The sequence below is a fragment of the Pimephales promelas genome, chromosome 12 (assembly GCF_988280905.1).
Source record: "Pimephales promelas chromosome 12, fPimPro1.hap1.1, whole genome shotgun sequence".
NCBI classification, from domain to species: domain Eukaryota; kingdom Metazoa; phylum Chordata; class Actinopteri; order Cypriniformes; family Leuciscidae; genus Pimephales; species Pimephales promelas.
Window position 1 is genome coordinate 15,166,450 of NC_142780.1, and position 12,316 is coordinate 15,178,765.

Sequence of the window (12,316 nt, forward strand, 5' to 3'; positions counted from 1 at the left end):
AATAAGTACAATAAAACTGCTGTGATCCTACAAATGCTTAAAAATGGTGACTTTTCATTGAATATTCCCTCGTATTTAAATTGGATTATATAATCTGTATGTCGACAGGAATAGGAATGATTGAACTAATAATTTTTGTGTGACTCTTCACGGGACCAGTACTGTGCAGAGGAAATAATAGGCTATAAATCATTTAATTTTACAGTCAGTAAAATTACAGTCATCAGTTCTCCATTAGAAATCCCCGCGTTATAAAGAAAACCAGGAGTGTTTCAAAGAATCGTTTAAAAGTTGGCTATAGTTTTACGTACATGCCTTTATTTATTTTCTGCCACGTGTGAATAATTAATTTACATCTGAGTCCAGAAAGATTGTACCTTTCAATCCGGTTAAAACAATACAAGAAGTCCCGTCATGTTTATAACTATACAAGTTTCTAAGAACTGGACTTATGCCTAGAACAGCAAATGACAAGGCCTTAAAAAGAAGAAACGCTTTGTTATTATTTAAAATGGTTCCATAATACTTATTATTATTACAACATGCAAATATCGCAATTATATACAATAAATGTACAATATAGTCTGAATGCTATGTACAATGAACACACCTTCAGCATATTTCCCTCTCTTGCTTTTACAGTGAAGTCTTGACAGTTTATAAATAACCATGACATGTTATGACGACTGGGATGTCAAATAAAATTATACATAAACAGATAAAAACGTCAACAGTATACGACACACAATAAGTTATCAATAGTATCTTGCACCAAGTCATATATGCACACACACACACACACTCACACACACACACACCTACGTAGACGGTTTGTTGTATGGCTACCACTGCAGCTGATGGAGGAGGAGGGCGCCAGAGATCTATAAAGCGAATAGGCTTCATGTAAAACTGAAGTTGGTCGACAACTCTCGGATTCTGTTTTCTCGACTCATTTTCTTCAGCTTCATCCGTCGGTTCTGAAACCAGATTTTGACTTGTCTGTCCGTGAGGTGAACGCTGCGGCTGATCTCGAGGCGACGTTCTCGTGTCAAGTACATGTTGAAGAGGAACTCTTTCTCCAGCTCTAGTGTCTGGTGTTTGGTGTAGGGGCATCGCTTCTTGCGGCCACTCTTCGCAGTCAGCCAGTTAGCTGTACTCTCACTTTTGGAATCTCCTGCTGGAAATGTGAGGAAAATATTAGTTCAGTATAGCCCCCATTCCACAACACTTTATAAGCTCAATACGCCAATTATAGTTAATGATTTTGGATAAAAGCGTCTGCTACTAAATGTAAACTAAAGGGTAACACTTTATAGTGTCATTGTTACATATGTTACATGTTGTTACTATAGCAATAACTATAAATTATGCATTACATGCAACTAACCCTAACCCTGTACAACACTAAGTTACTGCATTACATTTTTAAGTACCGTCAACTTGGATGTTTAAGTATTTTCAACTTAAATTAGCTACATTAAACTGACTTCAAATAACTTATTTTGACGAGTTAAAGCAATGTATAAAATGTTGTCATAACGTATTAAACATATAATTTTACAGTGTAGCCTACGTGTATTAGCCTACTTAATATTACTCAGAACTTAAATGTATAATTATAATAACAAAGACACCTTAGTGTCACCGGCTAAAGTAACAAAATCTATAAAATAATTAGGCACATAAAGTATACATTCTGTCCAGCATAGCCTCTTAGTATACTTGCGTAAATGTTCTTCTAACATTAATGTTTTAATGTAAATGATGTGAGATTATAATATTGTTGCACAATTTATTAATTCTTTTTTTTTTACTATTATCTGAAAGTTAAAATAGATTTTTCTTTAAAATCAATATATCGTTGTTGTTCTTGTTTTTTTTTTTATTAGAACAATTGCCTTATAAAGGCACTGATGACGACGCTTTATCGGTCGTTTCTTGTGGAAAGATTAGAAGTATAAAACAGTTGTTCACGGGCAATGTAACTAACTCGGCACATGCATCTAGATTTTTTTATAACCCACATTAGGTGATCTCACCAGATCTCAAGTTGTCACAAACACCATAATAAAAAACAGGCTTGCTAAATAAATGGGGATAGTCTTGGGTCGTGACTCGTAAGCAATAGGCCCTATTTGCTTTAAAAAAAAAATAGATGCATTTAGGAAACTGACGCACTGTTTTGCGTTTCATACAAAGGAATAGTGCTATGTGAATGTGTGTGTGAACATAAATAAAATGTGCACTTTTATTAAATTATGTATTTTGAGCAATATGTTTTAAATAGCCTGTATGCTATTAAAAACGAGTGTTTTAAAACTAGAGAATAAAAAACAACCAAACTACATTGCATTTGTCTCCATGGAATGCTGTGTTATGTGTACAGGATTGCAGACAGACACAATGACTTAAGCTGAATTGGTTTGGGCGTGCTGCACCTCCGAGTCCTCAGAAATGTATTTCTAAATGAGAAGAATCTCGCACATGATTATGCATACTAAATTTGCCTTATGGGGTGTTTAAAATAAAAATATTACTCTATACGGAATCTGCAAAAAAAAAACAAATCCATATATTTATCGCGCGCAAAGGCGTTAGTGTTTCCATACGCGCCCAAAGGACGTCCAAAATCCGTTGGACTTTAAGACTGGGCAACAAAACTAACCTTTAGTAACGGTGACTGCCTTCTCCGGGCTGTCCGGTGGCTCGGGAGATGAAGCGGTGCCAGTGGACCCCCTTAGCTCCTTGTTTCTTCCCGGGGCACATGGTGCGCATGCGGGGGGTTCTTCGCTCTCTTCCCGGCTCGCTTCTGCTGCTATGTCTGAAAGAGAGCTGTCAAATCGGCTCGAGCGTTGAGCAGCAGCAGCTAGATGAGTCGATATAGACTGGTTGTCTGGAAAACCTTTAGATGTGCTGCACGTCTGAGATAGACGGAAGTAACCGGGCACCGGAACACAGCCGTTATTGTTGCTAGATGGACATGAGTTCGGTGTCAGCCGCGAGTACGATATATCCTCTGTAATGGTGTCTTTTGGACACTTCTCAGACTCGTATAAGCAGTAAGAGTTTTCCTCTTTTATGGTAGGCGAGAACGAGCGTGGGGTAATTTGGCTGTTAGGCTGTTCAATGCGACAGGACCTCGACGTCTCCAGCCATGTTTCCATGCCTTGATATGGCCCACATGTAGCAGGTACTACATTTTGCGAATTGCCCTCGTTCCGTTTGAGTCCAGAAAAATAGCCACAGTTCGACAGTCCATAAGAATACTCTGAGCTCGGCTGCAAGTAGACTCCGCTGTTTTGGTAGTAGTGTCCACTTCCCTCGGCCCTTCCGTGGATCAAGGAGTCTACCAGAAACGAGTTGCCAGATGGACTATCGGAGCATGACATCTTTGTGGTATAATTTGACGGTGGAAGAAGATTGCCCTTTCTGGATGACATTTCTTGTGCAAAACATTCTGAATATAATTACTGATAACTATACAACTCGGTGCGAGCTAACAGCCAATTAAATCGCAACGAGCACCGATGACTCCTCCCTCTGTGCGCACGTAACCCTTGTGTCCCATATCTTTTTCAAGCAAGATTTTTTTAAAAGTCAAATCTACATTAACCTGATCACTCGTTTTTCGGAAACTATAAGCGAATAAAAATAGAATTCAACTTGCACAGCATTATGTTTACGATCACTGACTTCGTTAACTCTGACATTGCCGCTGAGCCTTGTGAGCCACGTATAAAACCAAAAAGCAACAAAGTATCGAAAAGGAGATCAAGTGCTAAAATTGTAAACCTTTATGATACTCTGTAATTGCCCCAACAGCCCTTTAAGCACATAAACAGTGAGTTACAGACTGCTCTTCTGGTTTTCATGCACGCGGTGGGTCAAAACAATTTATTTAGCTACACTCAAGTTCAAAACGAGAGGCGGCTTTCGGGAACACTCAATGTGAATTTCCATAGAATATTAAACATTTAGCATGTGATCATCTTGTTTAAGCTTTATAATTACAATACTGTTGTGAGACAAATCATTTTAAACCTATAATAACCTATAGAGACAAATCTAACCACAAACCCATGGCATTTCAATAGCAATTCCGATAGTAATTTTAACGCAATTGTTGAATGTGATTCATCTTTGCCTATTTTTGACGTTCAGGGGATATTTCCATCTGAAAAGCAGCCTGTGTGTATGATGTCCGCAGTTGTAGGCTATGTCATTCGATTTGCATTTTTTTTTCTCTAAGATTTGGGTTACTTTCCCTCCCCCTTTTTCGGTTTATGTATCTGAAAATGTGGTTACTTTATTTCTGAACTTTTCTTTCAAACGATTTTTTAAATAGTCTACTCTGCCATTTCCACAAAGATTCAGAGATAGGACTATTTTTATATGTCCATATACCATTAATCGTCTTGTAGCTGAAATTAACTGATAACAAGACGACCATGCATGCGCGTTTAAAAAGCGATATAGAACAATTGGAGGACTCCATTGAAAAAAATGAGACACCAATAAAAAGAAATAAACGAATTAAACTAAAAATAATTCTTGATAGTAAATTGGTGTCCCTGCTCCAATAATCATGTTTTGAATCACATTGTGGTATCTTAACGAGTGAAAATGTCACCATAATAGGCAGGCTTTTTATCGCTTAAAATGAAAATGAAAAATGAAAGTTAACCTTTTGAGATTCATTTTAATGATATAGGAATAGGCTACGTTTATTTAGATTACATTTATTACATTATATTTATTTAGACTAGGCAACTTTTTGTATCAGGAAATAAACGGGCATTGTTTTAAAAGTCAATGGAATTGTATAGCCTAATAATTAGCCAATCCAAACGAATAAAGAGATAGTAAAGATATTTTTATTTTTTATTTAACACATAAAACATAAGCCGCAAAATACGTCTTTTTATATTGCTTCTGGAATAAAAAAAAACAACTATAGGCCATCAAGGTAGGCCGCACAAGAATCAAAACAGGTCTACAATTTCTCAAAATTAGCCTATACTTTGAAAAAAAAAGCTCTGACATCAGGAACAAAGTCAAACACTTTCGACTAATACAACTAGTTACAACTTTGTTTTTTTATGAAGTTTTTTTATCATTAAACTTTACATATAGGCTACGTTTGGAACATTAATGTGTTATGCTTTTAAAAAAAATCAATAAACACAATGCTGACAAAGAAAAATATCTAAATGGTAGCTTGGCTGTATTTACCTGAAACAGTGCCTTGTCACGAAGATGTTGTCCTTCGCCCGCACACAAAGTAAACATGTTTCAGCAGGGATTTTAGATACCCGGCAATGACATTGATCTAAAGTGCGCCACCCAGTGTACATGAAGTGTACCGTCGGCACTGCGAAATAGTGAACAATCCAGTCGTGGTGCCATGATGGGACACTGAGACAAATGATGGCGGAAAAGTCCGTGAACACAAGCTTTCAATGGTTCCAGCCGTTGTTTTCTAGCTCTTAGTCACAGTTAATAACCTTGGTTCTCAGACGGTTTATGGCACCTCGCTCCAATTCTACAAATGCTCCAGACTAAGACTGGTTTTATGGCCGAGTTGCTGCAGCAACGGGGGGATGTGCCGTAATTAGAGCGAAATTCCATCGAGCCTCAAAGGATGCGCAAACCGTCAGGGTCATCGCGTAAAGCAGTCCTTATTATCTTATGGTCGCCCAGGCTCGCCCTGGTTTATTAGACTTCCGAGTGGCATAAGCCATATCAGATTTGTGACCCTCTCGCAATGGATCATCGATATATTGATACAGGGAAACTGTAAAAGTAACGAGACTTGCTCATGCAAGACAAAATAACTTTCCTTAGAGTTTAATTCTCAAGAAGGTTTGTCTAGATTTTAGCTATACATGCTTTCAAAACAGCAATATAATACGAAGACTTATCTGGATGTTCGACATGGAACAATTTGTTGAAAGGCCATTTGATTCATGGAAACATACACAGCCATGTTTTTTTGGACAGTTCCGTAATGGATACTAGAGGCATTAATAACGGCAAACACTTGATCCTTGAATCAAAGAAAACGCGTGGAGGCAATATAACGCAAGATCCATCAAACATTTGATACTGCTCCAGGAAAAAGAGAGAAAACACGAGATATTTCAAGAGACTGATTTATATAACACTGAAGAGACGTCATAAACATGAGAGATTATTGTGAACATGAATGAGCTCCTGCAACATTAATATATTTTTTTACACGTTTTAAAGAAAAAGGTGGAGAAAACACATAATTAAAATACAATTGAGGTTCGGGGTTTCAGAGTGACTCAAGCAGTGTCCGTGCTGGTTCAGTTATTGCTTTTGCATTAATGCCTAATATCTGTTGAAAAATAAATAACAATTTTGCTCCTTTTTCTGGGACAATTTTTAACACAAGTGTTAAGTGGCTCGGTTTTACTGGAAAATGCGCAGTAAGACGAGTAATATCAAATATACACTTTAAGTTCACACAATTCAAGTATAAGAGAATAAAGCGCTCATGGTGAATTTAGATCACAATAAGCTCATGAAATATGCGTCATTCAATGAGAAAGTTTTTTTTTCTAATAATATAGGCCTGTAAAATACAATGAACAGTACTGAACGGTAACACTTTATAATTAGGTTTCACTAGTTTACATGAATTAACTACTGGACTTCTACGGCATTTATGTTGATATCAGCATTTAGGCTACATTATTAAAAATCAAATGTTTTTCTTAATGCAATGTGAACTAACATGAACAAACAAGGAACGGTTGCATTTTTATAATTAACAAAGATTAATAAATAACAAATGTATTGTAACAAATGTATTGTTCATCATTAATTCGTGTTAGTTAATGCATTAAGTAATGTTAACAAATGAGACCTTATTGTAAAGTGTTACCTATAACAGAATGAAATCTTTATGTCCACTAGTATTTATATCTCGCCCTCCCAAACATTATTTTCCATATAAACAGATTTCAAGCATATACTTACTGATATATGACACATATGTAAAAACTACAGATCTTGGAAAGATAATAATAATAATATTAAAAAAAAACAATATCCCTGTAAACTGAAGAGTCACTTAACTGAATAAAATGAAACATCATAATAATAGTTTTAAATTCAAACGGTAAAGATTACAGAGAATATAAATGTATGTTTATGGATGAAAAAGTCTGTCAGAGGAATAAAGGTCGCATCTCCTCTGGGAGCCGGAATGTTCATCCACGAACTTGAAATTAACCATCTCGCCCTATAAATGATTCCGATCTAAAGCAAAGGGTTCGTGGTGTAATACTGCAAACGGTCTCTGTTTAGTTTTTTCTCTTTCATTCTTCTGTTTTGAAACCATATTTTGACCTGACGGTCGGTGAGGTTGAGCATCCTGGAAAGCTGTAGCCTTTTTTCTTTGTTGATGTAAACACTGAAGAAAAATTCTCTCTCCAGCTCTCTGATCTGATATTTCGTGTAAGGACACCTTTTTTTCCGTGTCTTCTGTCCATCTGAAATATAAAGAAGAAAGACAGTCAATGCCTTTGACATTTACATTTAAATAATTGCATAGAAATAATATAAAATTCAATTAAATGCTTACAGAAGAGACAACTGAATAGCTTATAATTAAATAGGCTATACACCCAATTGCCGTTTCCCCCCCAAAAAACTGTTGCGGTATCTAAATCTAACTGTAACCTATAATAATTCAACGATAAATCGGTAATAACACATTATATTCTACATTCAGCTCTTAAAATGCTATTTAAATGAAATATCTAGTTCTACAACAATACACACTCGTGTAGGCTCATTTGATTATAATGGAGGCTTAACATTTAACCTTCTTTTCATTCACCACCAAAGTAAAAAAAAAAAATAATAATAATAACCACGTTAGAAACTGATAAGTTTAGCCTTTTAGTATTTAACGGAACAATACCAAACAAAAATGCTCTTTAAATTCCCTGACGTCCAACGTGCAGTCAGTGGCGATAAATAAGCACAGGATAGGCCTATATGATCTCTTAAATAACGCTGCATTAACAAATAGCCCGACTGTAATGAAGTCTTGAAAGCATGTTTTCGAAGACTCGAAGGGAAATGGCCTATCATTCACGGCCAATTTCAATTTCGAGCACGTGATCTCCCGTTTATAACAAAGTTTTGTTAGGGTAAATATACAGGGCCCTCTGTAAACCTTATATGCTTATAAAACAGCATATAAAACCTTTAACAACAGCACGTTACATCAGAAAGTTTCTCGCGCAACTGCTTGAATACGTACTGCCGCTGCTGCCGCTGAATTTCTCTTCGTTGTTACCGGAAGATGGCTCCGGGCTGCTGGTTTCTCCACACCGCTCTGCCTCCTCTGTTCCCCGGCAACTGTCGCTGCCTGAGTCCGCGGGCGGAGCAGGCGCCTTCCCGGTCGCTCTGTCCACCGGATGCTCGCTTGGCTGGTTTTCCACGTTCCCGTACGCTGTCTCGAAAAACTGGTCAAACGCTTGGGGAAGCACTCCGTTCCTCCCTACGCTGCTATGATACACGTTGGCCGAATGGCTCGTGTTGGAGTGGTAAAGAACCGAATTATTTTTCGACAGCATGTCTCCCAGAGTTCCAGGATTGGACAGGCAGTCCCTGTGCACCATGTCCTCGGTCGCGTAGCAATGTGGCAGATTGCCCCTCGAGTGCCACTTACCGGACGTGTCAATGGCATAGTCCCTGAAAGACACTTCTCTAACGCTCTGAACTTGTGGCAAACTGGACGTGGAGTATGAGTATGTCATGGGGCATGAAGACGGGGTCTGGGGCAGAAAAGGAGGAAGGCTGGAAAATTCCGTCCCAGACACGTAATAAGTACAGCCGGGCAAATACATGTTAGACCCAACGGGTACCCGCTCATCAAAATCCATCATGGCACTTGGTTGGGCACGCCACAACCATAGTACTGCCTCGCATCGTCGTACAGAAGTGCTTCAGCTTGACTGGCTTTGAAGCAGATCCGCCGAGCAGAAATTTTTGAGACGTGAGCTGACGTGGAGATCCATCTCCATCCATTCCAGAGAGCGCCAGTCATGTGACCAAGGGCAGAAATTGACATGTACCTCTTAGAATATTGTATGCCAACATGTGCAGATGTTCAAGTCGTGGAGTGAGCGATTCTTTCATTGATGAACGTGTGAATGCATTGGACCTCAGTTGGTTATGTTGACACTTTGGATTGCTGGAGAAACCCATTCGCATGCTTAACAGCCAACGCGCCTTACTAAACATTACCATGGTTTCTCCCGTTTATGAATTTGTTCTATTAAGTCTCAGACATCTCATTTCGCTGTAGCTCTCTCTCTCTCTCTCTCTCTCTCTCTCTCTCTCTCTCTCTCTCTCTCTCTCTCGCTGCATATAGGCTCTTAAAAATTAAGATACCAGAAAGGAACAAAAAGGAGATTTCGCATGTGTAGAATTTTAATTCGCAAGTGAGGTTCTTGTTAATTGAGAGTTGCATAAACCAAATCGAACATATGGTATGGCTGTGTGGGGGAAATAAAACAGAATTACGTTATGTTATATTTGCATTTATTTCACAATAGTCAGTTCAGAACAATTAATATCCTTCGACCAATTGGCCCAAGAATATATTACGCTTTTACTCAGTTGAAGCCCTTCTGAGGTTTTACTATATTTGGAAATTTAGATGATGTTGAAGCAATACAATGTATTTTTTTTTTTACAAAATGTGCCTTTGCATGAGCATGATGATGAGCTAGAATTATTTATAATCAGACTGTTCGAAATAAAGGTTCCAAAAGGGGTTTTCGCGGAGATTCAAAGAACTTCCCCAAATAACTTTTCAGTGAACTAGTCTTAAAAAACGTTGGTTTTTTTAGTGTGAAGAACATTCTAAAAATACAAAGAGCCCTTTTCCATTATACCTTTTGTGGAATGGAAAGATTACATGGATGTTAATGGTTCTTCATGGAACAATCAATGCCAATAAATGACCTTATTTTTAAGATACCTTTGTTTTTAAGAGTGCTTCATAAAATTGCAATTAATTTTTGTATGAGTTTTAATTTTGACTGCAGATAATCCGGCTATTTAATTAATTACGTTCTTGTACAAGTATTGTACATAAGTATTGTTTTGAGCGCATTTGGTTCAAACCTATACAAAAATTAGCTATGTTTTTTTTTTTAATTGCTTCTTTATTTAAACATTTGCATTTCTTCAAGAACACAATTTACAATAAGGGTAAATTTGCGTTCTCCTGTGCAGAATTCATATAGCGTTTTACGCTTGCCAAAAAAATCTTTTAAGGTATATAGTCTGTGTAAGGCAAGAGAAAGGCTGAATTTGCCCGGTTGGGCTCATGCAGTGAAGCGGCTTGAAACCACAGTTGAGGCCCATTAAGTTTTAGCTTATGGCCCCCTTAGAATTACTTTGGATTAAACCATGAACAATATCCGAAAATCTCAAAATACATCAATTTATGAACAAATAAAATAAAAAAGAGAAGCGTGTAAAGCGATTGCATGTGGTCAACAACGAAAATGCGCTCTTTGTGAGATTAGAATGGTTCGCATTTTCCCTTATTGTCAACGCTGATTTCGTTGGTCTTATAGCTTTTAATGAGTAGCCTAATCTTGTGCTGGGAGGCAACAAAAACTAAAACCAGTCTAAGACAGACGTGGTTTTATGGTGCTTTTGGTATCTTCCTCTAGCCATTGTCAGCTCAGACAAGCCATGGCCGTCGGAGAGTGATCATGAGACGCCACCTACTTGGAATTCGTGAACTTCAATGAGACCTGAAGTCACGGGTAACAGTAGCATATTAAAGGGAGACAACGGCCCCGTGAGTTATATCGGGTGAGAGTCCTGTTTTTAGCTTCTTCCGGGCTTAAATCCACAAGATCAAATGCACGTTTTGATAAGGTGATCATGCATGTTTCGGTTAGTAAATATAATCTAGCTATTTATAGAGTTAAAATAGATGTCCTTAATTCAGTGTAGCGTTACGCCTGGCTCCATATTACTCCACCAATAAATGATTTAACATTGCGTTTTGGCTTATTTGAGAGGTTGTGAGCAAGACCCTGATGGTCACTTCCACATAGTAAGTGGTAGTTTACAAATAGCCCAAACAGCACCCCGGATGAGGTTTCAAGGTTTCCAAGAGTGGGCTTAATTGAATCGCACGGAACTTTGGCATTTTCTTCAGCATTGTTTTTGACTCACGCGAATTAGGCAAATTACCGATAAACTTAACTTTTCGCACTGGATCAAGTTTGAGAGGCACAGTAATTGGTACAGTCCAAGCCAATTTGTCATCACTTCTACTCTGTGTTCGACTCAATCCACTATGCAAAGTTGTGGTTTTTGGATTTTTTAACAACCCAAGTCACCTCTGCAAATTTAAATAGTTCAATTGTCGTGTAAAAGCGCGGTAAAGCTCGCGCAAAATCCTATTTGGCAAATGCAGTGAATTTCACAACACTACTTTCAATTCAATGCGTTTAAAGAAATTTGTGGCCATACGAAGATCTTCAAATTGGAATAATCAAATTATGTTTTTGTGTTTAATGACGTCTTGAAAATTTGAGAATGCGAAGATTACAAATAGAAATGGCACTTTAAATTAATTTAATGGCATATTGTTATAAACGTGCCATTATATAACAAAATAATTTAAAATCGTGTTTCTAGCAAGAGTCTATATTTAAAAAAGAATGCATTCGACGAATATAGCCTAATCTTGCAAAATTTGTAACTAAGATAGGCTAATTAAAAAAAAAAGAAACGATAATGTCATTTTGATGTGAAAATGGGATTTTAATGTCGGGGTGTCCTTCCGCTTTGATGAGAGTGTTGATTTGATTGTCTTTTCCCTGCATGTTTTGTCGCAGTGCAGTTGAGGGCCCACTTTTCATATTTACATGGGACTGACGTATATAAAGGCTTGAAAATGTAGGCTAATGTCCTATGTCTTTATACGTTTTTACTCTGTAACCACTTATGATTTGTGTGAATTATTAAAAATATAGAAAATAATCCCCCCTGCATTTGTTTTCTGATTCCTGACACATTGGCTGAAGAATGTTGGTAACGAGTGAACCTAAACCCAACCTTTGCCTTGCACTTGCTCGGTAAAGTTTGAGTGTCGACGTTGATGTCACGCTGACCTCTGAAAACAAAACAGTTTTACAGGGGACCAAATTTAACAGACCTGCATATAAACCAAACAAGTGAAATAAAACTGTGGCTGAAAAATATGTTATGAACGGCCGTAATGCGCCCTTCACTGCGAAAA

At 37.6% G+C, this 12,316-nt stretch overlaps 2 protein-coding genes across 3 annotated transcripts; both read right to left on the reverse strand.

Annotated features, from left to right (window-relative positions):
* On the reverse strand, window positions 1-4,063 carry hoxa10b (homeobox A10b). Of its 2 annotated transcripts, none has more exons than XM_039694312.2 (2): window positions 2,666-4,063; window positions 1-1,174 (listed from the first exon to the last, which is right to left on the reverse strand). In XM_039694312.2, the coding sequence occupies exons 1-2, from the start codon at window positions 3,438-3,440 to the stop codon at window positions 900-902; spliced, it is 1,050 nt and encodes a 349-aa protein (XP_039550246.1). In that variant the 5' UTR covers window positions 3,441-4,063; the 3' UTR covers window positions 1-899. The 2 variants fall into 2 exon arrangements, with proteins under 2 accessions (XP_039550246.1, XP_039550245.1); XM_039694311.2 differs by having other exon boundaries at window positions 1-1,177; window positions 2,666-4,053.
* Window positions 4,064-5,383: 1,320 nt separating this feature from the next.
* hoxa11b (homeobox A11b) lies at window positions 5,384-9,000 on the reverse strand. The gene is made up of 2 exons (XM_039694320.2): window positions 8,300-9,000; window positions 5,384-7,520 (listed from the first exon to the last, which is right to left on the reverse strand). Exons 1-2 carry the CDS (start codon window positions 8,925-8,927, stop codon window positions 7,288-7,290), a joined length of 861 nt encoding a protein of 286 aa, XP_039550254.1. The 5' UTR covers window positions 8,928-9,000; the 3' UTR covers window positions 5,384-7,287.
* Between the last annotated feature and the right edge of the window lie 3,316 nt (window positions 9,001-12,316).